General features: G+C 35.7%; 1 protein-coding gene across 1 annotated transcript in view; it reads left to right on the plus strand.

The window, feature by feature from the left end:
- Positions 1 to 2,654: 2,654 nt before the first annotated feature.
- Positions 2,655 to 25,758, plus strand: part of LOC5577381 (ATP-binding cassette sub-family B member 10, mitochondrial) — a 36,295-nt gene continuing 13,191 nt past the window's right edge. Inside the window, exons 1-2 of the mRNA XM_001656414.2 lie at positions 2,655 to 3,191; positions 3,255 to 3,461. Of these exons, the coding sequence (XP_001656464.2) occupies positions 2,816 to 3,191; positions 3,255 to 3,461 (583 nt within the window). The 5' untranslated portion in view covers positions 2,655 to 2,815. The remainder of the gene's footprint in view (positions 3,192 to 3,254; positions 3,462 to 25,758) is intronic.

Below are 25,758 nucleotides of genomic sequence, written 5' to 3' on the forward strand. Positions count from 1 at the left end.
CAGGAGAGGCGGACAGCGGATCGGGCTGAGAGCTTGATGAGTAATGATCTATCGATCAGGTTTTCAGCTTGAACCGCTGTCTGGTTCTCTAGTTTTGTGCTCTTGAGGGCTTGCGTAACTTTTTTTTGTCGTCGCGTCGCCGAATTTTTTTTTCTCGTTTTTGTTTGCACGCGCTCTGAGTGTAAACGAGTTCAGGTTTTCGCGTCGCCGGAGTGATATTTTACTTTTGTGAAATGAGCATGCTGAATAAACACCTGTTCAATCAGGGATGGATGATCAATTTGGTGAGCTCGTTCCATGCTTTTATTTTAAATATACAATATATTCATTCTGATATGCATTTTTTCATGACAACGGTGGACAGGTTACTTAAATGAATTGGTTTATCGAAATATGAACAGTTCGTCACTGAAAGTGTCCACATAAACTCTTGTACATTAACATTAAAACTACTAATTGACCTTTATCACTTCATTTTCTCCAGAAAAAAATAATAAAATAAAATACTAAAATCACTAGTAATTAGTATTTTTATTTTTTGCAAAAAGTGAAGTGTTAAAGTTCAATTAGTAGTTTTAAACATACTCTAATAATCCCTCCCCTAAATTTAATAAAAAAGTGCAACATTTAAACCCCATTCCTTTCCTTTTACCTGATTTTTATCATTATAGAAAATCAACTTTGAATGACCGACGCTATTGACCTTACTTGGTAGAAGCGTTAAAGAAGAATATAATAAGCTAAATAGAAAGCATTCTTCTCTGAATATTACATTTGACGGAACTTCATCTATACGCTTATAATGTTTCTAAACTGAATCTTAAATTCTTATCGACTTGAAGTCATAGAAAAGTTTTGGGAGCTACACAGTTTAAATTGAATTCAATTTTAGCTGTTTTTAAGATGTATTTTTTATGCGAGTTTGGATGTACATTTCCAAATGATAAAAAATTTGTTTTCACAAATTTTCCAAATTCTTATTGAAATTTTGAAAAAATAATTACTTAAATGATATAAAAGACATACAATTTTGAATAGAATGAAAATCTTCTAAAAAAGGATTGTTTACGTACCTAAATGTTAATTTTCCTGTTTGCAAAAAATTTAGGCAATATCTTGAAATTTTGGAAGTACAATAAAAATGTCCAAATATGATACTCCACTAGACCTATACTACCTGTAATAGATCATATTGAATATTCCCTATCATATTGGATATTGATCGTAAAACAGTATAATAGAATTGAAATAAAACTGATTATGGTTTGATTTTCAAGTCACTTTTAGTCACTTTTTCGAGAATCGAAAGTCACTTTTTAGTCACTTATTTCTCAAATCTGGTCACTAAAACAACTTTTTTCGGTACCACTTTTTGCTACCAGCCCTGCTTTAAATATAAGTCGTATATTTCCCCCTTGTCCATGGATCGCATCACCGACCAGAGGTGACTCCCAGATCTTTTCCTCCCTCACTAATAAACACCCTTCCCGTGGTGATTGTGGAGATGCAGAGGTATTCTCGGTCTCTAGAAGCAACAATCATTACACCCTAACATTCCTTCCCCATCCCAACTGACTGTAAGGACTTGGCCGGCGCCGTTATTGATCAATAATATTAGATCTGCTAAAATTGCACTTCGAGAGTAAGCGGAAACTCCCATCCCTTATTCATTTGGATCGTAGTGCAATTCTTACCAGTTCCGATCAATCACGGAGTAGCAACCACTGACATTTACAGTCAGTCTATACTATGCTATGCTATGCTATAACGTTATGGTCAGCCTAATTTTTAACTATCAAACAAATACGATTTAGTAATCGTGTAAATTAATCCTCAATGATTGATGAGCATTATCGTTCTTGTAACCCCATTATACAAAAATATTCACGTCTGCCATGTAGACAAAATAGGCCAAAAAATAGAAAAGCACTCACGCAACTCTGTCAGTTTACGGCAGATTAGCAAACAGCATCTCAAATTTAGCAACATGAAATAAATTCGCCTTCCCTTGTATTAAATACCGGAATCGCACTGTATTTCACTACTTAAAAAGCTTTTTTTTTCTAAAGCTTCCTATCCTTCGGGATGACTTTTCTTCTTTACCCACCCAAAGCTCGACGTATGTCTGTTTGCTGTTATCATAAGCTTTTCTGTGTGGATATGTACATTCTACTCTTTGAACAATTCACACAAAATTGTTCACGAAGCTCAAATTATCGTCTAGAAACTCAAGAGATGAACTACCGTCTCAAAAAATATTTCAATTAAGAATTGTTTTAGCATAATTACTAGTAACGGCGCAATGATTCTAAAAAGTTTGGGAGCCTTTGACTTAGTTAACAAGCTTCTGATTCTACAGTGCGAAGCTTGTTATTACTTAGAAAACGAATTTATTCACACGTTATTTCACAATGCTACGAGAAGATAAGATCTTCATTCATCTCCTCTCATCTATAAAAAATAATCGAATTAATTATCAAACTTGACAAGCCTCGTTGGATAAATTTATAAATCGTTTTACAACTTGTTACTTAAATAACCAACCTGATTTCGACAATAATAAAAATAATCTTAACGCCAGTCGAACACAATCTTGTATGAACTATTCCAAGCGCTACCTCTCTCACTAATCATCGGGTTTCTCTCTCACGCGAAAGTTTAAAAACCAAAACATTTCACCCCACAACCAAAACAGCTGAAAACGAAATTGCAGTCGATCCGTCATCTTCGTTCTGTTCAGTGCACGTTCTTTAGATCCGCTGTAGAAATGCATCTGTGAGTTCTTGCCGTTTTGGAAATCACTGCACCAACAACAATGATTGTCAACCTGTTACGAACCGGCACCAAGTGCAGCAGATCGGCCCTCTATCGGAAGAGTTCCCCTAGGTTTACTGCTGGGTCATCGTTACGTCATAATGATTGGTCATTTTGTTCGCAAAGACAATTCTCGTGGAGCGGCGTTCCGGAGTGCCGAAGCAGATTCCGCTGTTCCCCCGGCCTATTTCGCAACAGTGCGACGGATTGGATGCGTTTGAGTCGATGGAGTAGCAGCAGTACATCCAATGCGGCTTCCGCTGTCGGAAGCGGGGCCAATTTGACACCTGTTGAGAAACCTCCGAAGGTTAAGCTGAAATCAACCGATGTGAAACGATTGCTGGAATTTGCCAAACCGGAACGATGGAACATTGCAGGTGAGTAAATGGGAAATTTTGTGCCGGAAGTTGCATGATATAAAGAGTGTTGTTTCCTTCCAGGCGGTGTCAGCTGTTTGGTGCTTTCTTCGGCAATCACGATGGCCGTTCCCTTTGGGTTGGGAAAAGTACTGGACGTTATCTACGCGACATCCGGAGAGTCTGGAATAGCCAAGGAGAAACTGGACCAGTTTTGTATGTTGCTGGCAGGTGTATTTCTGCTAGGTGGATTGGCCAACTTCGGACGAGTTTATCTTTTTAGTAATGCCTGTAAGTACCAACCTAATATTAAATGGTCAGTGCGCATCGTACTCAATACCTATCTGCTTTAGGAATTTTTGAAACTACTTTAAGCATCCTGGCTACAACCTCTGAATTTTATTCGCGAACTTCAATGTGAGGAAGTAATGTAGTGTGATTGAACAATTATTGTCTATTCAGGCAACATAGAATTGTAAGCAGGCTGTTGAGCGGTAGGGTGTCGATTTTGTAAATTTATTGGTTGGTAATTACAAAATTCCTGGAGGATGATACATTATTAGAATCCACTAACATATTTTTGTAATGTAGGCCTTACTGTAGTGTTCGCTACCACACAACTATGATTTTTCGTTGTATCCGTTTCTGCTTAACAGTCTATCTGCGGGTAATTTAGAATAGATTTTGCTGCAACTTAATTGAGCTACACAATGGATTGCTCACCTTTGATAAGTAGTGATACAGGACTGATTATTTGATCGATTGCGAACGTTTAACAATTGGCAGGCTGTGAAACTGAATGGCCAAACTGTTAATTTATAAATTAAGTGAATGAACTACGATTATCATTCATCTTACCGTTCAAGGTCACAATTTTATAAGGTTCAAATTCAAGAGATTTAACGTTATAACGGATGATTATTATAATAACTTAGCTGCAACAATAGATAACGGACTTAATGCATGAAGGATTTTACATAACAGCTTTTAACCTCACCATTCATAAAGATGTGCTATATACTGGGATCAATAATGGTTCAACTCATATAGATTTCGCAAGCGTTGCTGTAAATATTAGGCATGATCATATTAAACCACTAGTCATATTAAGCATAGCAATACTATCAATACCTGCAGTGGCATTAGCACTAATTTAACTAACTATGATTATTTGCTTAAAGCGACGAATTCAGTGGATTTTTTAGAAATTCTTATAATACTTTTCACAGGCAGTAAACTCAGTGGTAAACCAATGGCACATCATACTCCTATTGTTTTCGTTCGCACCGATTTCGGTACCTAGCTGTCTCTGTCATCAGCGTGGCGTCAGTCCTCTGGACAGGCATTAGGTGTGGCGTGATACTACCTTCAACGCTGGACACATTGGGGCATGTAGAGTTGGACGGGTCTTGATGTGGCGCAACCAACACAGGCTTTGAAAAATAGGAGCATAGAAACAACATTCTGTCAGTTATTGGCTCGCAAAGACGCTTCGAGAAAAGCGACCATCAAGTTACTACATTGACACAGTCGGTAGAGACGAGATAATTTGAAATTATACCTTGTAAGTGCTAAACAAAATAGAAATATAAAGAAATATAGATGAAATAAAATAGTAGTCTCCGACGGACATGGGCGGAGATGAAAGGAAAACGGTTTCTGATGGAAATAGGCACTTCATTTTTAGGGGAAGGGGTGGTAAAATGAACACCTTAAGGAAATCATCTTGTTTCTGATAGAAAAACGAGGAATTTGTATAGTTCTATCGCACAACATCGAAAATAGGGATGTTATCTATAGCAGCGACATGAATTCAGACTAAAATAACTAAATTTTCACATATTTTCATCGCTATCAAAAAGCGATGCAAATGTTCATTTTACCTGCACTATGTGGGTAAAATGAACAGCGATTGGTGGTAAAATGAACACCACGCAAAAAACGTGAGCAAAACAAATATTTCTGAAAATTTTCATTGCCCCACCGAAAATACATCCATTAATGATTGTAACCCATTCAAAAAGAAATCTAAAGGTATTAAATTTAATATCATATTATAACGATATTCACCTCACTGAAAAACCTCAAGTCTTCCGAGCTAAAAGTTATGTCAGTTCTAATTTTCAAACGTGGTTTTCTAAAATCTTAGTTTTCGTTGATATTTTTACTTCAATTGCCCTGAGTATCAACTCGCACACGCAGATTTATGCTCTAAATCGTCCGTGCGTGATAAAAATTCATCGACATTTGTTTTTTCTCGGTAAAAGGCACGGTGTTCATTTTACCTCCCCTGTTCATTTAACCACCACTTCCCCTACACCAGGGTGTCTACTCATTTACAAAAATGAAATTCCCTGATATTTCCAGGTTTTACCAGGATTCAAAAAATAATTCCAGATATATGAAATTCTTCAAACATAAATGATTGACGAATAGTTAATTTTAGAAGGCTAAAAAAATTGTCCAAACATGGTACTTAACCTAATATCTAACAATGAATTTCATTTTTTCCTTCAATAAAAAAAAACAATCTGATTTGTTCTAAACGTGTAGACAAGATAAGGAAAAAAAATAAAAATTTTGATGATTTTTATTTAATTTCCACGAAAAACAAGAATGTTTATCAAATGATCTGAAAGTGCCTTTATGATTAAGTCAGATATAAAAAAGAATTATTCAATCTTAAGAAAAAATAGTTATTTCCTTAAAATGGAATTCAGATTTTTGAACATCAGCGACGTACCCAGAATATTTATCTGGGAGAATTTGATATTGTTTCCTAGATGATATCTTGGGGAAATCAGGACTAATTGTTCTCAAAATAAGAATTTTTGAGACCTCTTGCTTGAAAAAAAATATAAACCAAAACGGATACAAAAGGACACCTAACAAGAACCACGACATGAGAGTTTGATTCCTAAGTAGAACAGACATTTTTATAAGATTGTTTCTAAAGCTTTTTTTTTAATTCCTCGTGACCTTACAAGTATTACTGCTCGTTTTACTATAGATTTCATTCAAATATTACCGAAGATCTCTTCAGGAGATTGTTTTGAGATTTATCAAATTTTAAAATACCTTCAGAAATGCTATCTGGAATTTTTCACAGAAATTCCTCCATCAAGAATCCCTCCAAATTAATTTTCTCAAAAAAATATTCCATTGATATCCCTAGGACTTCCTCCTTTATTTATTTTTAATACTCAAGGAATTCTCTAAAGATTTTTTTTTTTCCCAGTCATTCATATAGGGATGTCTCGAGCGAAATGTCAAGGAAATTTTTCAGATTGTTGTGGAGAAAATTGTTAAAAATATTTGCGAAGAATATCGAAAGATAATCTTAGAGTAACCTCAGATGAAACTTGTGTGAGTTCTAGCTATGCCTTGATAAATTTCTACAAGGATCTCTAAAACAACTCCTATATTGTTTATAATATTCTTCCTAGAAATTTCTTGATAAATTACTAAGATAACGAAAAAATACAACCTCTGAATAATGTTCTACAAGACTCTTTGATGAAATTCGGACAGAATCCATGCAAAAATTATCAATGAATGATCGCAGCAACAACTGTAATAATTGTTGTAATATTACTGGTATTAACTATATTAACTTGAATAAAGTTTTGAAGAATACATGGGGATTTGGAAATATTATTTGATTTCTTTCAGAGAAATGTTGAATATAAATACGCAATACGGTTCAACGCAATAATAATATTTTGATGGGAAGCTGGGAAAATGCCGTGAGAAAGTTCTGAAGGAGCTTAATGAGAAATTAACGTTCAAATTTATCAAGGAATTCTTAGAAAAGTTTATAAAAGATTTCATCGAACAATGCCTGAAGGATTTTTCGAGCGAATTTTTAGAGTAATCTAGGATGAATTAAAAAAATCAGAGGAGGTTGTGTACAAGACACGACCGCATGACGTAAACTACGCCATAAATTAAAAAAAATCGACATAGAAATAATTGTTGGGTTTCTTGAAAAAATGACCAAACGATATTTATTAAAAACTCAGTAATAAACCTTTGCAGAAGAGCTCCTGTAGGATCTGTGTTAAATCTTCTAGAAGTAACAACTGAAGAAATCAAATCGAAAAAATTATTGCAAAAACATCTGGAGGAAATCTTGGAATAATCGGCAAGATTTTTTATTCAGGGTAATCTTTATGTATTTTCTAGACCAAATTCTGAAGAAATTTTTCGAAGCATGCAATGAAAAATAGCTGGTAGCCTTCTGGAGAAAATACTAGAATTCTAGCATTCTTCGGGATCTGATAAAAATATCATTAAGAACTTGTGGAAAAGTCGCGTAATAGTCTCTGATGGTTTCTCTTGAGGCTAAAGTTTTGCACCAGAATTCACTGCAAGCAGATTCATTAATTACATAATTACATCAATAGAGACTTGCATAATAGTGAGCAACTCTAGAAAATATACTCTTTTTTTACCTTTTGTAAATTTTGCTCTCTTCATACAAAGTTTATTATTATTGTACAAAAGGCAAAAAAATAAATTGAAAAAAATTGGAATGTCTCAAACTATGTTTCATAAGCTCATGTACGACACTCAACTGGAACTGTACTTGCCTTTACCAACATGGCAATCTTAAGTTCTGCTTCCTTGTCTAAACATATTTTATGCTGAATATATAACAATCGTTAAAAGGACTAAACATATCATTTAGCGTTTTGATAGCGGCGCAGCCAAAAATTTTCTGGTTGAGAAGATTTGATGTCACAAAAACGACATATTTTACCATGTATATGGTGCTTCAAAATAATTTCCCTGAGTGTAGCCGAAATTCCCTGAGAATTCCAGGTTTTTTCCAGGTTGAAATAAATTCCCTGATAATTCCAGGTTTTCCAGGTTTTTCCAGGTAGTAGACACCCTGCTACACGTTATGGACCAATGCACGAGTTCACTAATTTGACGTTTGAGCGGTGCCGAATTCAATCGTTTCCATGGTCACGTAAATAACACGGCACCGCTAAAACGTCAAATAGTGAACTCGTGTATTGGTCCATTGGCCAACGCTATGAAGAAGATGATTTGATATCAATCTACCAAGGGTTATGGTTTGGATGTCCATTCTTTCATTTGCTCAGAAACGACGTACTACACATGTTCGCGCGCAATGTAATCACGGTTTTCGGACACTACAAAAACTCGCGACGGACTTCAATCACAACGAACTTTATTACGCGAACAGAAAATTATTTTTTTTAAATAAAACGAACGAGGTCTAGTTCTCGCGGCGGTATATTTACTTCTGCCTATATAAATCAATTATCGCTCTTTGCGGACCAGCTGATCTACGACCGAGAAGCGATCGTGCTAATAGATACGTTCACTAGTGTGGGACTAAATTTAGATTCTCGCTTCAGTACACTTTTTGAATTGCATTATATAAAAACTGTGCAAAATTTCAGCTCGATCGGAGAAGCTATATTTTAGCGCCAGCCGTTCAAAGTTTGTATGGGATTTACTATGGGAAAACTTACTTTTGCAAAGAAAAATCGCCAGAGGTCGCCCATTGACCTCTATAAAAATTCTGAACACAGACCTCGATAGGTAATTTTACGATCAAGAATATTGCCGAAGACCGCGAAACAATCCGACACTTGTAAAAAAGTTATTCAATGAAAACCTTTTGGCAAGGCGACGTTGATTAACACGCAAAGGAATAACAATAATAACAAAATAGGGCAAAATTTCCGAATAGTCTATGCTTAAGGTGATTATAAAACGAAGCCAAACTTTGAATTTTCAAGTGCACAAGACGAGACAATCTGGATACAGTTCGCGTTGAAAACCAATAAAATTGCTTGCTTGCTGGTGGTGACCAATGAGATACATTTATTTATTTATTTATTACCGTGAAGGCCCCTAACTCTGCGCAGCTCCTAACTCTGCGCTTTTTCACCGAAATCCACCAAAATCTGGTAAAACACTGACATTTTTGTTCAAAATTTATTTTTCATATATTGCTACAATAGTAATAAAAAAGCAAACGAAGAATTTTCTTGACAAATTTACCTTTGTTACTTCAATAAAAAATAAACTAGCTTTAAAAATATTGAAAAACTTCCAAATTGACTGCCCGTTAGCAAAAATGCTAAGGGAGTACCTCATCACTTAAGTCATTTGAAGCAAATTAAAGAGAATATATTTTCGATTTTTAGTACGTAGGCTCTAGTTTATTTATCGATCAATCATCACTGATAAAGTGCAACTTATTTTCTCTCCATTTTCTTATTCTTCTTAAGTGCGCATAGTAAGGAACCATTTTTCAACTATGTTCCTTACTATGCGCAGCAGTTATAAAACCTTATTTTCAACATACAATCAACACTCCAGAGGTCGATATTGAAGGGAACCATCGACTTGTCGACACCATCGAGATATGGAATAGAAATGCTTTGGAAAATTGTTTTTGGGGACCATCATGGTAAGGGAAGATTAAAAAATGACCTCCATCATATTTAAAGGATTTCTACACACCGATCCCTCAATCCTCTGTCGCGATTTTTACAGTACCTAACGCATGCATTGTCACATTTTCATAGACTCCACCTTCCCGTGAACGATGGACGTAATTTTTAAATGCTCCCTAACCATGCAATAAAACAATTTTGATTTTTTGTATAGTTTCATGAGTCAATATCGAGTAATGGGACATCGAGGTTTAATCGCATTTGCAACATAGAAACGCCAATAAAGGGCTGTTATTGATCTGCAATAGGAATCGTTCATTACTTACGTCACGCTTATACAGAGCGGCGATACTTTTCGATTGAGTGATGAACACTACATTAAGAATGGATATACCCTTACGCTTAAACTATTCTTCGTATTTAGTAGAAATGTTCGGGTTTCACCAGCGCCAGGTTCTTATTTATTTTCTTCAAACCCGGATCCGACCCGAATCGAAACAATAATTTGATACCAAACCCGGACCCGAACCGAACCAAAGAAATTTATTGTTTTATATTTGCTAGTGAAAATACATAAACAGTCAAAGCTTATTTTCCCTTACACGCCAAGGGTGAACGCAAAAAAGACATAGTTTGTAGCCTTTTTGTATCTTGGTTTAGGTTTTAGAAAACTAAGTTAATTACATGTTTTGGAAATCATATGATGATTTCAATTGTTTTGAGAGTTGCACTTAATGGTAATCAATTGAATTATAGATAAAATTCACTTCACTTAGTAAACTTGTGTTAGAGACATTCCACGCTCCACTGGGGACGTAAAGGCGTATGAAGCAAGAAAATGAAGAGAAATTCGAAGTTTAAATGCTAGTAATGCTATTAGTAAAACACTTCAACTGTTCTAAAGAATTTATCGAGTGCGCAGAGTTAGGAACCTAAATGCGCAGAATAAGGAGCATTGCAAAAATCAGTGCGCAGAGTTAGGAACACGAACACCCTTGAGAAAAATTAAAAATTTGCAATAAAAATCATTACTTAGTGAAGCTTTTATATTTTTTCCTTATACATAAGATCAATAAGTATTTGCTTCCAAAATTTCAGAATATTGTTTTTTCAATTAATTACAGCTGTTTGAAATTTGAAAAGCTTTAAGTGCGCAGAGTATGGGGCCTTCACGGTACATGTCTTCGAACAAGTCGCACAGACTGACACTTATGAACTAATACTTCTTTTGAATGTTAACTTAGACATATTAAAATCAAATCTGTCAGATACTTCGTTAAAACGACGATAACAAACATAGAACGGATTGTTCTGTCCAAACAAAGTACGATGCACAGGGAACCGGAGAAAATCAGCTTGTCGAGTAGTTTGTTGATGTTGTTCAACAGCACTGAGCAGTCTATACGTTGTTACTTAAGATGTCAAACACGAAGAAGCGCTGAAGCAAAACCCTCCTGCAAGCCAAAGTTTCTAGATGGACCACGGCGCGTCGATGCTCGTACGGTGGAAGTCGAACTGGATCAGTCCATGGTAGCCGACGGAGCGCGTAACGAATAAAGTTGCGCTGAATTTGTTCAATCTGGTTGGATTGGGTGGTATGGTATGGCGCCCAAACAAGTACGCCGTATTCCAGAATACTTCGTACTAACGAGCAGTAGAGAGACTTCAGGCAGTAGACATCTTCAAACTCCTGAGCAGGGTGGCCACCGAACCGGGAAAACGGGAAAAGCGGGAAAAAGACGGGAATCTGAATCCACCGGAAAAAACCAGGAATTTGAAAAGATCACCAGGAAAATCGTTTTGTACGATCATCTTCAAGCTGTAATCTACAAACCAAGCTCCAAAATAAGTTATAGGATGTAGTTGTGTTTAATGATATTGCCATGAGGCATCCGCAATTTTGAACAAATATTTTTCAAACATTAATGATTTAATTTCTACTACACCATATTTCTTTAAAATGTTCCACTCTTTTCTTGGTAATGTTTCGAAATATTATTTTGATTTTTTGTTTTCGCACTGTCAGGGCTAATATTTTTTGAACTTTTCTCTACCTTTTTTTACTCCACGTTACAGATTGGTTTAGCACTCTTCTGTAATTGCTGAATATAACAAATAATCTTGAAAACATGCCTTTATTTATGTAAGCTTGCAATATGTCACTAGTTATCTTATCGGCAAAGTTTTGAATAAGGGCTTATTTACGATTCGATTTTAATAACGTTGAAGCTGTTACAGCTCATTTAAAATGTGTATACAAAAAGCATTACGAGAGGGTGGGTGGATAATTGATAATGATAAAAAAAAAATGATAATTTTCGGTGTTATTAATATTGTGAATGAGCCCTATGTGTGTGTTTCTACATGTGTGGCCTTGCTTCATCCATACCTTGAACTTATTTGCTTTAGAGAACTTCTTATTTTTATGAAGAATATTCAAAGGATAACAGTTGATATATTTTCAATTACGGTAAAGAACTACTTGAGCACACCTTGATGATTTATTTAGGCACTTGCGGCTTTTGTCGGCCAAATTATCTGAAATTTAGCATAAGGATGCACTTAAGATGATTATAAACCAAAGCCAAACCTCTAAATTTCAAGAGCACGAGTCTAGAGAACCAAACAGAGCTCTGAGCTGAAATTTTAATCGTTTTATCATCATCAGAATGCAACCAATCCATCAAATGTTCAACGCGAACGGTTGTCAGGTTCTCTAGATCTTAAAACATGAACTTGAAAAATTTGAAGTTTGGCTTAAAGGGCATATTGTTGGTAAATATGGTACAAATAGCATTTAAATTAAACCCCTGTCGTGTCAAAAGTAGGATCTGTTTTATTAGCTCAATTAACCATCTCTTTCCCATGATAGATAGTTCCATTGATTTTCGACGAACGCGAGACAAATCGATTCTGTTGAATTTTCTATATAGATTAGAACAATCTACACGAGTAGCAATCAGAATCCAAAAACAAGATTATGACTTTTGTTGTGGATTGCTCGGAATCATGAATCACAAGCCCAAAATCATGAGCTGCGCATCCGTTTATGATCACCATAACAAGTAAACATAACAAAGTAAAAAAAAAGCCAAGCGAAGTGCGAACCGAGAACCTTCTGATTTAGAATCCCGTATCATACAACACTACCACTTTAACATTTTGAAATAGAGGAGATCGAAACAAATGAAATGATACAGTGCACCCCGTTTAGTGTTGTTACTCTGGATGTTACGCATATGAGGAATCATGATTATGACTCCAGGAACCATGATTTGTGGTAATGGTATCATGAGCTATTCAAATTATGAATTTCTTGACTTGTAAATCATGATTTGGGAATCAAATTTTTATCCGTGTAATAGTCAACTTATAGTTCCAATAATGAAACTATTGATTGTATGAATTTGACTATGACTAAACAAATATAAACCGATTTCAAAAAAAAATGTTGCATTGAAACGATTTTTGATATAATCTTTGAAAAGAATGGATCAAAAATCGGGAAAAGTATCTAAAATATACCGGGAAAAAAGCGGGAATTTCAAAATCTCTGCCTGAGTGTTGCGTTTGATAAATCCAAGTACCGCAAAGGCATGTTGTTGCAGCTATGTGCTGTCCAATAGAACCCCGAGGTCCTTTACGGTGTTGACTCTGGTGATATTAGTTGCCGACATTCTGTAGCCGAAGTCAATCGCATTCCTCTTTCGGCTAAAAGTGATGACGCAACATTTTTGAACATTCACTTCCATTCCATTTAGCATGCACCATCTCACCAAGACGTCAATATCAGCTTGCACAGCGCAACAATCAGTCAACGATGAAACGCGGAGCGCTGTTTGCTTCTCAAGACTTGAGAGGTGGCTTCGTTCTATAATCACCTTAATAACTTTTTTCACAAGCATCGGATTACTTTGCGGTCTTCGACAATGTTGTTCATCGTAAAAATACCTATCAACTTCTGCGTTCAGAATTTTTATAGAGATCAATGGGCGACCTCTGGAGAATTTTCTTCGCAAAAGTAAGTTTTCCCCTAGTAAATCCCATACAAACATTGAACGGCTGGTGCTAAAATATAGTTTCTCCGATCGAGCTAAAATTTTGCACAGTTGTTATGGGACCCAAATGCAATCCAAAAAGTGGACTGGAGCGAGAATCTAAATTATTCATATAACCGTGTCCCAGGCGGATCTACCCCGTTTGGCATACAGTCGTTTGGCATAATAGCTGTTTGGCATAATGCCATTTGACATAACGATCGTTTGACATAATCGCCATTTGGCATAATAGCCGTTTGGCATAATTGTGAAAAACATTGAGTTTGATCAAATTCCTTCCATTAAGCAAAGGGGTGTGGATAAACTGCTCACGATCGTATATTCCGTTGTCAGTTAGGGGTCATGCACAAATTACGTCACGCTCCAAGGTGGGGGAGGGGGTCGAGCCAAGCGTGAAAAGCCATGCAAAATTTTCGGAGGACTCATACAAAAAGTGTGACAAAGGGGGGGGAGGGGGTCAAAACAGTTGAAATTTAGCGTGACATAATTTGTGTACCATCCCTTATTGATAAGACATCGTTCTTATCTTTATTTTTCAAGGAAACCAATATCCAATGAAGCTCTTTTGGAATTGCATCATACATGACTACCGAGGTCATTATGTCCGGGAAATTATAGCGCATTTTTAATAAAAATGTATCCAACGCCCAAGTTCTTCAATGTCATTTGGAAAAAAAGGAACATGGTATTTTATGACGCATCTTATATTCCCGCATATTACTATACCATTGCAGTATCTTCCTTTTTCAAATTATGTCAAACGACCATTATGCCAAACGACTATTATGCCAAGCAACTATTATGCCAAACGACTATTATGCCAAACGACTGTACTGCCCATATTCGCATAACAGTCCCATGTCGACTTTTCACCGATTTGCGTTTTCTGCATAATTCAACTCAACATCGTCAGAAGCTCGATAAAAACAGCTAAAAAAGTAGCCTTTGTTCCTAACTTGTACAAAAACAAAACCCACTTGTGTTGTCCCATCTTGAAAATATTCGCATAACAGTCACATCAAAGTCCGTTTAAAGACATAGTGGTTGAGCTCAGAATGGGTACCCCTTCTAGTACTACTAGTTATTTACTGATGTGTAACGAAGTAAAGGGAAATCAATTACACAGTGAAACCTCCATGAGTCGATGTTCTATGTCTTGATATCGACTCAAGGAACGATACTAGAAACAAAATTTCATGACACCTATGATGATCCGCTCAAACAGCTTTCCAAAGCATTTCTGTTCCATGACTCGATGTTTTCAGATATCGACTCATGGAGGTATTTAAAACACACTTGCTTACGGCATTGTAAATTTTATGTATTCGCGTTGTTTCGGAAATATTTTTAAATTAGTTGATATCACACACAATTTTGTATTGTTTTTTATTATGGTACATTAATGGGTGGTACGAGGGTAATAAACATAAATGAGGAACAAAACAAATAAAACGAGCCACTGTATTTTTGATCTACGATCAAGGCTTACAGAAGTTGCCTGTAAAATTTGTTTCGTCATTCTGGATCTATCATATCACAGATTAGCATGTTTCGTTCTGAATCAGTTGTTCTGAAACATTTTGCGTTCTTTAACACAATATTTCCCTAACTCGATAGTCGCCTTAACATCGAGTTTACGGAGAGTTGGCTATACCTACTATAATAACTATTTTTTTACGGCCAAAGAACATAAATAGCAAAAAATGAAATAACCAGTGTTTTAATAACAACCAGTGTTTTAGTAGCTGACGAACGAGCCGACGAACACAATGGGACTGGTATGCAAATATATTGGCATGTTATGTTGTATATATTCGCATAACAGTCTCGCTACGATTTTTGTGCATTTTTAGGCAAATTTTCAACTTGAGTTCAAAAGAAATTTAGGGTGTCAATGCTAGTAATGGACCCCTTAGTAGCTGAAATTCATTCTCGACGCCTTTCCGCAATTATATATCAGGCAGATATACGTTTTGTATAGTCCAATAACAAGTTCAATGTCTTTACTTCACAGTACACCCATGCAACATACAAAATCATACGATTTTCCCAGAGAAATATACATTTGGAAAACTGTTGTCTGAATGCCTATTATGGACCCTCCTGGGGTCCATTGTTTACAAATTTGACGTTGCGTATTATGGACCCTCCATTTGATTCCCATGTAATCCGGCTCGCTGCCGACGTGCCTATTATGGACCCACCTGGAAATGCGTATTATGGACCCTCTTGTGTGGTTTCATTTACAAAACTGTTCAAATATCTGTATTTATGCGCCTCAAACCAAATATTTTGCCTGAAACTGCTGACTAACAATGCAATCGAGGTTCCCCCGGTGGATTTTCATAGGAATAAGGTTGCTTTGAGTGTTAATTTTATGTTTTTCTGTAGGGGGTCCATAATACGCAAAGGGTCCATAACCGGCATCGACTCCCTATTAGGTTCATTCGTGCACTCAGCAAATAGCGACATTGTAGGGAAAATTAAGAAAATGATGTACTCTTTTCATTGTTTATTCAATAATAGTCTTAGTTTGTCAATTGTCATAGTCATAGCCTGCTTAATTATAAAATCATTCACCATAGCCTATTACAACTCGGCCATCCTGACATTCTCGATGTCCTCATCGAGACAATCAATATTTGAGCTATCATCATCAATCCATTTCCGCATATTTTGTGGTAAACAAACCGCGTTTAAAGGAACATTCAAAATTTGAAACCCTTCAATATCAACTTCAACATATCGATCGTTTGGCAATATTTTAGAAATTTTATATGGGCCTTTGAACTTTGGAGATAATTTGTGTGAATCAATTGTTTTTAATACAACGGAATCCCCTTCTTTGTATATGGTTATTTTTGTACGCTTTCTATCAGTCATTTTTTGATTATAACTTTAAAGTTTTAAATTATTTTGTTGAGCTTTTGCTCTTATTTCAGAAATATTTGATTTTTATCTCATCATTCAAGTCTCTTTGCATTTTCACAAATAACAAAATACTAGGATAATTATTTATTGATTTATTATAATTGTTGTTAAATACCTATTCTATTTTTGGCATTAATATGTCCCATTTATAACTAGTCTCATTACACAATTTTGCCAACATGGGTGTTAAAGTTTTGTTCATTATTTCTACCTGTCCATTTGCTTGTGGAGTTCGGATTGCAGTTTTTATATGTTGAATACAATTTGAATTTAAAAAATCTTGAAATTTTGTCGATGTAAATCCGGTTCCACAATCAGTGATAATCAGGGATTGAATCCTGAGAAAATTGAGAGAATCGCTCACGTATCGCTCTCTGTAACTATCATAACATGCTGCACATTATGAGAGACTGTTTATCGTATACTGCTACAAGTTTGATCAGATTGGGGGGATACTAGTGCATGATAAAACCCCTCTAAACATGCTCCAAGCCTGGGGGACACTGTTGTTATTGGAAGTTCGTGGATTGTTTATCGTGCCAGTAAAGAAAAACACCTATCCCCAACGGTAAACAAGCGAGAACAATGGATTTTATCATCGCTCTCTCGTTGGGGCTCTCGCTCGCTGCTTCCATTTATCAGACTTGTTACACCTTGCGATACAATGACGATCGTGGACCGCAACAGATGGGATGTTTTTCTTTGCTTGCTTTGATCGTGCTTCATTCTCAAATGAGAGCGAATTCTGCAACGCCTGGTGATAATTCTAACAGGTTTGCTGTAGTAATTCATGTAATTTCCTAAATGCAAAAGTATTTCATCTGTATTAGTTGTTTTAGTTGGATAAAGCTTAGTAAATTTAGTAAACGCGTCAGTCATAATTAAAATATATTTAAATTTATTATTAGGCTGGATTTTTATAGGCCCATAATGATCTAAATGTACTGTATTGAACGGAGTATTTTCTTTTCCCACTATTTTGAAAAATCATTCCTTTTTCCAACTGGGTTGTAAAAGATACACGACAAGCAGTTTTTGATATGCTTCTTTACATACTTCCTCATATATGAAAACCAAAAATTCTTTTTTATTTCTACTATAGTTTTTTTCCTATTCCTATATGTCCACGATTATCATGGCAAATCCTTAATATATTATCAATCATATTTTTGGGAACTACCAATAGATTTTTGCCATTGTCTTTTCTAAATAAAATTCCGTCTAATAAAATAAAATTTGGAAAAGTCGATGCGTAACCCATGTATTTCATAGCGGTCGTTTTGGTTATTGAAATGAAAATCGGCTTGTTTAAGAATATAGTCTGTAACATTTGGAGGCATATTTAAGTAGATCCGCCTGAATTACAAAATAAAACCGATTTATCGAGAATGAATTTTGAATATGTATTTAGCCTACTATAATCACTACCGTAAATAGAAAAAGTGGGGCGAATAGAAACAAAGTGACCTACAGGTAGAAATGCGTCTATTATGTAAAGATAAACTTAAAAAACCTACTGAAAAAATTTTTTTTTGTCCATTAGTTCAATAGTAACAGAGTATTGACAGACTATTTTCAAATCATAAATTTTGCTACATTTTGCTTAAACAAAATAAGAAGAAAATATTGTAATCTCAACCATTTTTGATAGCTTGAAACATCCGCCATTTTTGACGATTTGCAACATGATCAAAAATTGAAATTGTTTTTAATAATTTCATTTTTTTTCTTCACTAGGTGAATTCGTTATGATATTTCTTTAAGATGCACTCGAACAAGTGTTTATTTTTCCATTTAAATGAAAAAAATATTGATATTTACTGAACAGTGTTTCTATTCGCCACATTGCGGGGTGAATAGAAACATACAACATTTTTACAAATATTTGTACGAAATAATTTTTGTTTTTTAACGGCAATTGGGATCTCAGCTAAGGAAGACGGGACCCAAATTTGAAAGTAATAAAAATGGTTTTTATCTACACGGTTTAAGTTGTACACATTCAAACATGTCGGGGAGTGTTTCTATTCGCCCCATTTTACGGTATACCATTGATCATGGGGCCCCTACACATTGCCGATCAAGGTCATTTTCAAACTGAATTTTTATCTACTTGTTAACGTGTTAGTTTTCTAGAAATCAAATTCATATTATTAAATGAAATTCTTTTCACCAATAGGGGGCCCCCTATGAACTCGGGGCCCGGTGCGGACCGCACCTACCTAGAACTTGGGACAAGTAGGCGTAGCATGGCAGTATGATGAACTTACCCTAGATTTTGCGCTTAGCCTACTGTTCTGTTGAGTGTGGTGGACGATTTGAAGTGTATTCCATGGCGGCTCTTCAAGAGAAATCCTGTCCGGACAGTTGGGAGATATACTATCAGCGCCATGTCGACATCACCACTCGAATCAAAAGAATACATGGTGATTGGATTAAAGAAAGGTCTATGAAGGCGTTCAAGTTTACATAATCAATTTCGCTCTTTCGGAATTTACTAAAGTAACTATAATACTTACTTCAGATATTCTTTGATATTCCTGAAAAAAAAAACATTATATTATATTTTCTCTTAAACATCTTCAGATAAATCCCAAGTAACATTGATAGCTGAATAACAGTTTATTCAACTGAAATGAGCTCTGTAAACAGCATTTTAGCTGAATAAGCTGTTATTCAGCAACCAATGTTGATTGGGATGTTTGGTGGTGTTCTTAGATTCATAGATATAATTTAGTAAAACCAAGGGGGACGTTGGATCGTTACCATGAGGGATCGAAATCCGTCCACTTCATACAAAACGCCTACTATTTGTATGAAGTGGACGTATTTTGAGCCTATACGGATTTCGGTCCCCCACTCAAGGCCTTGCTGCACCTGGTCCGATCGGATTCGAAGCAAACTTCATATTTACCGGCATTCTTGCAATGTGCACTGCCCAGCGTATCCTTCCAGCTTTGCCCACCTTCTGGATACTTGGTTGGCCATAGAGTTGGGCGAGCTCGTGGTTCATTCTTTGTCGCCACATACCGTTCTTTTGCACGCCGCCGCAGATAGTCCTTAACATCCGGCGTTCGAGCATAGTCCACGTTTCATGCCCGTAGAGGATTACGGTTTTTATGAGCGTTTTGTACATCGTGCATTTGATGCGGTGCACCCCGTTTAGTGTTGTTACTCTGGATGTTACGCATATGAGGAATCATGATTATGACTCCAGGAACCATGATTTGTGGTAATGGTATCATGAGCTATTCAAATTATGAATTTCTTGACTTGTAAATCATGATTTGGGAATCAAATTTTTATCCGTGTAATAGTCAACTTATAGTTCCAATAATGAAACTATTGATTGTATGAATTTGACTATGACTAAACAAATATAAACCGATTTCAAAAAAAAATGTTGCATTGAAACGATTTTTGATATAATCTTTGAAAAGAATGGATCAAAAATCGGGAAAAGTATCTAAAATATACCGGGAAAAAAGCGGGAATTTCAAAATCTCTGCCTGAGTGTTGCGTTTGATAAATCCAAGTACCGCAAAGGCATGTTGTTGCAGCTATGTGCTGTCCAATAGAACCCCGAGGTCCTTTACGGTGTTGACTCTGGTGATATTAGTTGCCGACATTCTGTAGCCGAAGTCAATCGCATTCCTCTTTCGGCTAAAAGTGATGACGCAACATTTTTGAACATTCACTTCCATTCCATTTAGCATGCACCATCTCACCAAGACGTCAATATCAGCTTGCACAGCGCAACAATCAGTCAACGATGAAACGCGGAGCGCTGTTTGCTTCTCAAGACTTGAGAGGTGGCTTCGTTCTATAATCACCTTAATAACTTTTTTCACAAGCATCGGATTACTTTGCGGTCTTCGACAATGTTGTTCATCGTAAAAATACCTATCAACTTCTGCGTTCAGAATTTTTATAGAGATCAATGGGCGACCTCTGGAGAATTTTCTTCGCAAAAGTAAGTTTTCCCCTAGTAAATCCCATACAAACATTGAACGGCTGGTGCTAAAATATAGTTTCTCCGATCGAGCTAAAATTTTGCACAGTTGTTATGGGACCCAAATGCAATCCAAAAAGTGGACTGGAGCGAGAATCTAAATTATTCATATAACCGTGTCCCAGGCGGATCTACCCCGTTTGGCATACAGTCGTTTGGCATAATAGCTGTTTGGCATAATGCCATTTGACATAACGATCGTTTGACATAATCGCCATTTGGCATAATAGCCGTTTGGCATAATTGTGAAAAACATTGAGTTTGATCAAATTCCTTCCATTAAGCAAAGGGGTGTGGATAAACTGCTCACGATCGTATATTCCGTTGTCAGTTAGGGGTCATGCACAAATTACGTCACGCTCCAAGGTGGGGGAGGGGGTCGAGCCAAGCGTGAAAAGCCATGCAAAATTTTCGGAGGACTCATACAAAAAGTGTGACAAAGGGGGGGGAGGGGGTCAAAACAGTTGAAATTTAGCGTGACATAATTTGTGTACCATCCCTTATTGATAAGACATCGTTCTTATCTTTATTTTTCAAGGAAACCAATATCCAATGAAGCTCTTTTGGAATTGCATCATACATGACTACCGAGGTCATTATGTCCGGGAAATTATAGCGCATTTTTAATAAAAATGTATCCAACGCCCAAGTTCTTCAATGTCATTTGGAAAAAAAGGAACATGGTATTTTATGACGCATCTTATATTCCCGCATATTACTATACCATTGCAGTATCTTCCTTTTTCAAATTATGTCAAACGACCATTATGCCAAACGACTATTATGCCAAGCAACTATTATGCCAAACGACTATTATTCGCATAACAGTCCCATGTCGACCCACTTGTGTTGTCCCATCTTGAAAATATTCGCATAACAGTCACATCAAAGTCCGTTTAAAGACATAGTGGTTGAGCTCAGAATGGGTACCCCTTCTAGTACTACTAGTTATTTACTGATGTGTAACGAAGTAAAGGGAAATCAATTACACAGTGAAACCTCCATGAGTCGATGTTCTATGTCTTGATATCGACTCAAGGAACGATACTAGAAACAAAATTTCATGACACCTATGATGATCCGCTCAAACAGCTTTCCAAAGCATTTCTGTTCCATGACTCCATCGACTCATGGAGGTATTTAAAACACACTTGCTTACGGCATTGTAAATTTTATGTATTCGCGTTGTTTCGGAAATATTTTTAAATTAGTTGATATCACACACAATTTTGTATTGTTTTTTATTATGGTACATTAATGGGTGGTACGAGGGTAATAAACATAAATGAGGAACAAAACAAATAAAACGAGCCACTGTATTTTTGATCTACGATCAAGGCTTACAGAAGTTGCCTGTAAAATTTGTTTCGTCATTCTGGATCTATCATATCACAGATTAGCATGTTTCGTTCTGAATCAGTTGTTCTGAAACATTTTGCGTTCTTTAACACAATATTTCCCTAACTCGATAGTCGCCTTAACATCGAGTTTACGGAGAGTTGGCTATACCTACTATAATAACTATTTTTTTACGGCCAAAGAACATAAATAGCAAAAAATGAAATAACCAGTGTTTTAATAACAACCAGTGTTTTAGTAGCTGACGAACGAGCCGACGAACACAATGGGACTGGTATGCAAATATATTGGCATGTTATGTTGTATATATTCGCATAACAGTCTCGCTACGATTTTTGTGCATTTTTAGGCAAATTTTCAACTTGAGTTCAAAAGAAATTTAGGGTGTCAATGCTAGTAATGGACCCCTTAGTAGCTGAAATTCATTCTCGACGCCTTTCCGCAATTATATATCAGGCAGATATACGTTTTGTATAGTCCAATAACAAGTTCAATGTCTTTACTTCACAGTACACCCATGCAACATACAAAATCATACGATTTTCCCAGAGAAATATACATTTGGAAAACTGTTGTCTGAATGCCTATTATGGACCCTCCTGGGGTCCATTGTTTACAAATTTGACGTTGCGTATTATGGACCCTCCATTTGATTCCCATGTAATCCGGCTCGCTGCCGACGTGCCTATTATGGACCCACCTGGAAATGCGTATTATGGACCCTCTTGTGTGGTTTCATTTACAAAACTGTTCAAATATCTGTATTTATGCGCCTCAAACCAAATATTTTGCCTGAAACTGCTGACTAACAATGCAATCGAGGTTCCCCCGGTGGATTTTCATAGGAATAAGGTTGCTTTGAGTGTTAATTTTATGTTTTTCTGTAGGGGGTCCATAATACGCAAAGGGTCCATAACCGGCATCGACTCCCTATTAGGTTCATTCGTGCACTCAGCAAATAGCGACATTGTAGGGAAAATTAAGAAAATGATGTACTCTTTTCATTGTTTATTCAATAATAGTCTTAGTTTGTCAATTGTCATAGTCATAGCCTGCTTAATTATAAAATCATTCACCATAGCCTATTACAACTCGGCCATCCTGACATTCTCGATGTCCTCATCGAGACAATCAATATTTGAGCTATCATCATCAATCCATTTCCGCATATTTTGTGGTAAACAAACCGCGTTTAAAGGAACATTCAAAATTTGAAAACCTTCAATATCAACTTCAACATATCGATCGTTTGGCAATATTTTAGAAATTTTATATGGGCCTTTGAACTTTGGAGATAATTTGTGTGAATCAATTGTTTTTAATACAACGGAATCCCCTTCTTTGTATATGGTTATTTTTGTACGCTTTCTATCAGTCATTTTTTGATTATAACTTTAAAGTTTTAAATTATTTTGTTGAGCTTTTGCTCTTATTTCAGAAATATTTGATTTTTATCTCATCATTCAAGTCTCTTTGCATTTTCACAAATAACAAAATACTAGGATAATTATTTATTGATTTATTATAATTGTTGTTAAATACCTATTCTATTTTTGGCATTAATATGTCCCATTTATAACTAGTCTCATTACACAATTTTGCCAACATGGGTGTTAAAGTTTTGTTCATTATTTCTACCTGTCCATTTGCTTGTGGAGTTCGGATTGCAGTTTTTATATGTTGAATACAATTTGAATTTAAAAAATCTTGAAATTTTGTCGATGTAAATCCGGTTCCACAATCAGTGATAATTCTAACAGGTTTGCTGTAGTAATTCATGTAATTTCCTAAATGCAAAAGTATTTCATCTGTATTAGTTGTTTTAGTTGGATAAAGCTTAGTAAATTTAGTAAACGCGTCAGTCATAATTAAAATATATTTAAATTTATTATTAGGCTGGATTTTTATAGGCCCATAATGATCTAAATGTACTGTATTGAACGGAGTATTTTCTTTTCCCACTATTTTGAAAAATCATTCCTTTTTCCAACTGGGTTGTAAAAGATACACGACAAGCAGTTTTTGATATGCTTCTTTACATACTTCCTCATATATGAAAACCAAAAATTCTTTTTTATTTCTACTATAGTTTTTTTCCTATTCCTATATGTCCACGATTATCATGGCAAATCCTTAATATATTATCAATCATATTTTTGGGAACTACCAATAGATTTTTGCCATTGTCTTTTCTAAATAAAATTCCGTCTAATAAAATAAAATTTGGAAAAGTCGATGCGTAACCCATGTATTTCATAGCGGTCATTTTGGTTATTGAAATGAAAATCGGCTTGTTTAAGAATATAGTCTGTAACATTTGGAGGCATATTTAAGTAGATCCGCCTGAATTACAAAATAAAACCGATTTATCGAGAATGAATTTTGAATATGTATTTAGCCTACTATAATCACTACCGTAAATAGAAAAAGTGGGGCGAATAGAAACAAAGTGACCTACAGGTAGAAATGCGTCTATTATGTAAAGATAAACTTAAAAAACCTACTGAAAAAATTTTTTTTTGTCCATTAGTTCAATAGTAACAGAGTATTGACAGACTATTTTCAAATCATAAATTTTGCTACATTTTGCTTAAACAAAATAAGAAGAAAATATTGTAATCTCAACCATTTTTGATAGCTTGAAACATCCGCCATTTTTGACGATTTGCAACATGATCAAAAATTGAAATTGTTTTTAATAATTTCATTTTTTTTCTTCACTAGGTGAATTCGTTATGATATTTCTTTAAGATGCACTCGAACAAGTGTTTATTTTTCCATTTAAATGAAAAAAATATTGATATTTACTGAACAGTGTTTCTATTCGCCACATTGCGGGGTGAATAGAAACATACAACATTTTTACAAATATTTGTACGAAATAATTTTTGTTTTTTAACGGCAATTGGGATCTCAGCTAAGGAAGACGGGACCCAAATTTGAAAGTAATAAAAATGGTTTTTATCTACACGGTTTAAGTTGTACACATTCAAACATGTCGGGGAGTGTTTCTATTCGCCCCATTTTACGGTATACCATTGATCATGGGGCCCCTACACATTGCCGATCAAGGTCATTTTCAAACTGAATTTTTATCTACTTGTTAACGTGTTAGTTTTCTAGAAATCAAATTCATATTATTAAATGAAATTCTTTTCACCAATAGGGGGCCCCCTATGAACTCGGGGACCGGTGCGGACCGCACCTACCTAGAACTTGGGACAAGTAGGCGTAGCATGGCAGTATGATGAACTTACCCTAGATTTTGCGCTTAGCCTACTGTTCTGTTGAGTGTGGTGGACGATTTGAAGTGTATTCCATGGCGGCTCTTCAAGAGAAATCCTGTCCGGACAGTTGGGAGATATACTATCAGCGCCATGTCGACATCACCACTCGAATCAAAAGAATACATGGTGATTGGATTAAAGAAAGGTCTATGAAGGCGTTCAAGTTTACATAATCAATTTCGCTCTTTCGGAATTTACTAAAGTAACTATAATACTTACTTCAGATATTCTTTGATATTCCTGAAAAAAAAAAAACATTATATTATATTTTCTCTTAAACATCTTCAGATAAATCCCAAGTAACATTGATAGCTGAATAACAGTTTATTCAACTGAAATGAGCTCTGTAAACAGCATTTTAGCTGAATAAGCTGTTATTCAGCAACCAATGTTGATTGGGATGTTTGGTGGTGTTCTTAGATTCATAGATATAATTTAGTAAAACCAAGGGGGACGTTGGATCGTTACCATGAGGGATCGAAATCCGTCCACTTCATACAA

Source organism: Aedes aegypti, chromosome 3, assembly GCF_002204515.2.
Source record: "Aedes aegypti strain LVP_AGWG chromosome 3, AaegL5.0 Primary Assembly, whole genome shotgun sequence".
Lineage (NCBI taxonomy): Eukaryota > Metazoa > Arthropoda > Insecta > Diptera > Culicidae > Aedes > Aedes aegypti.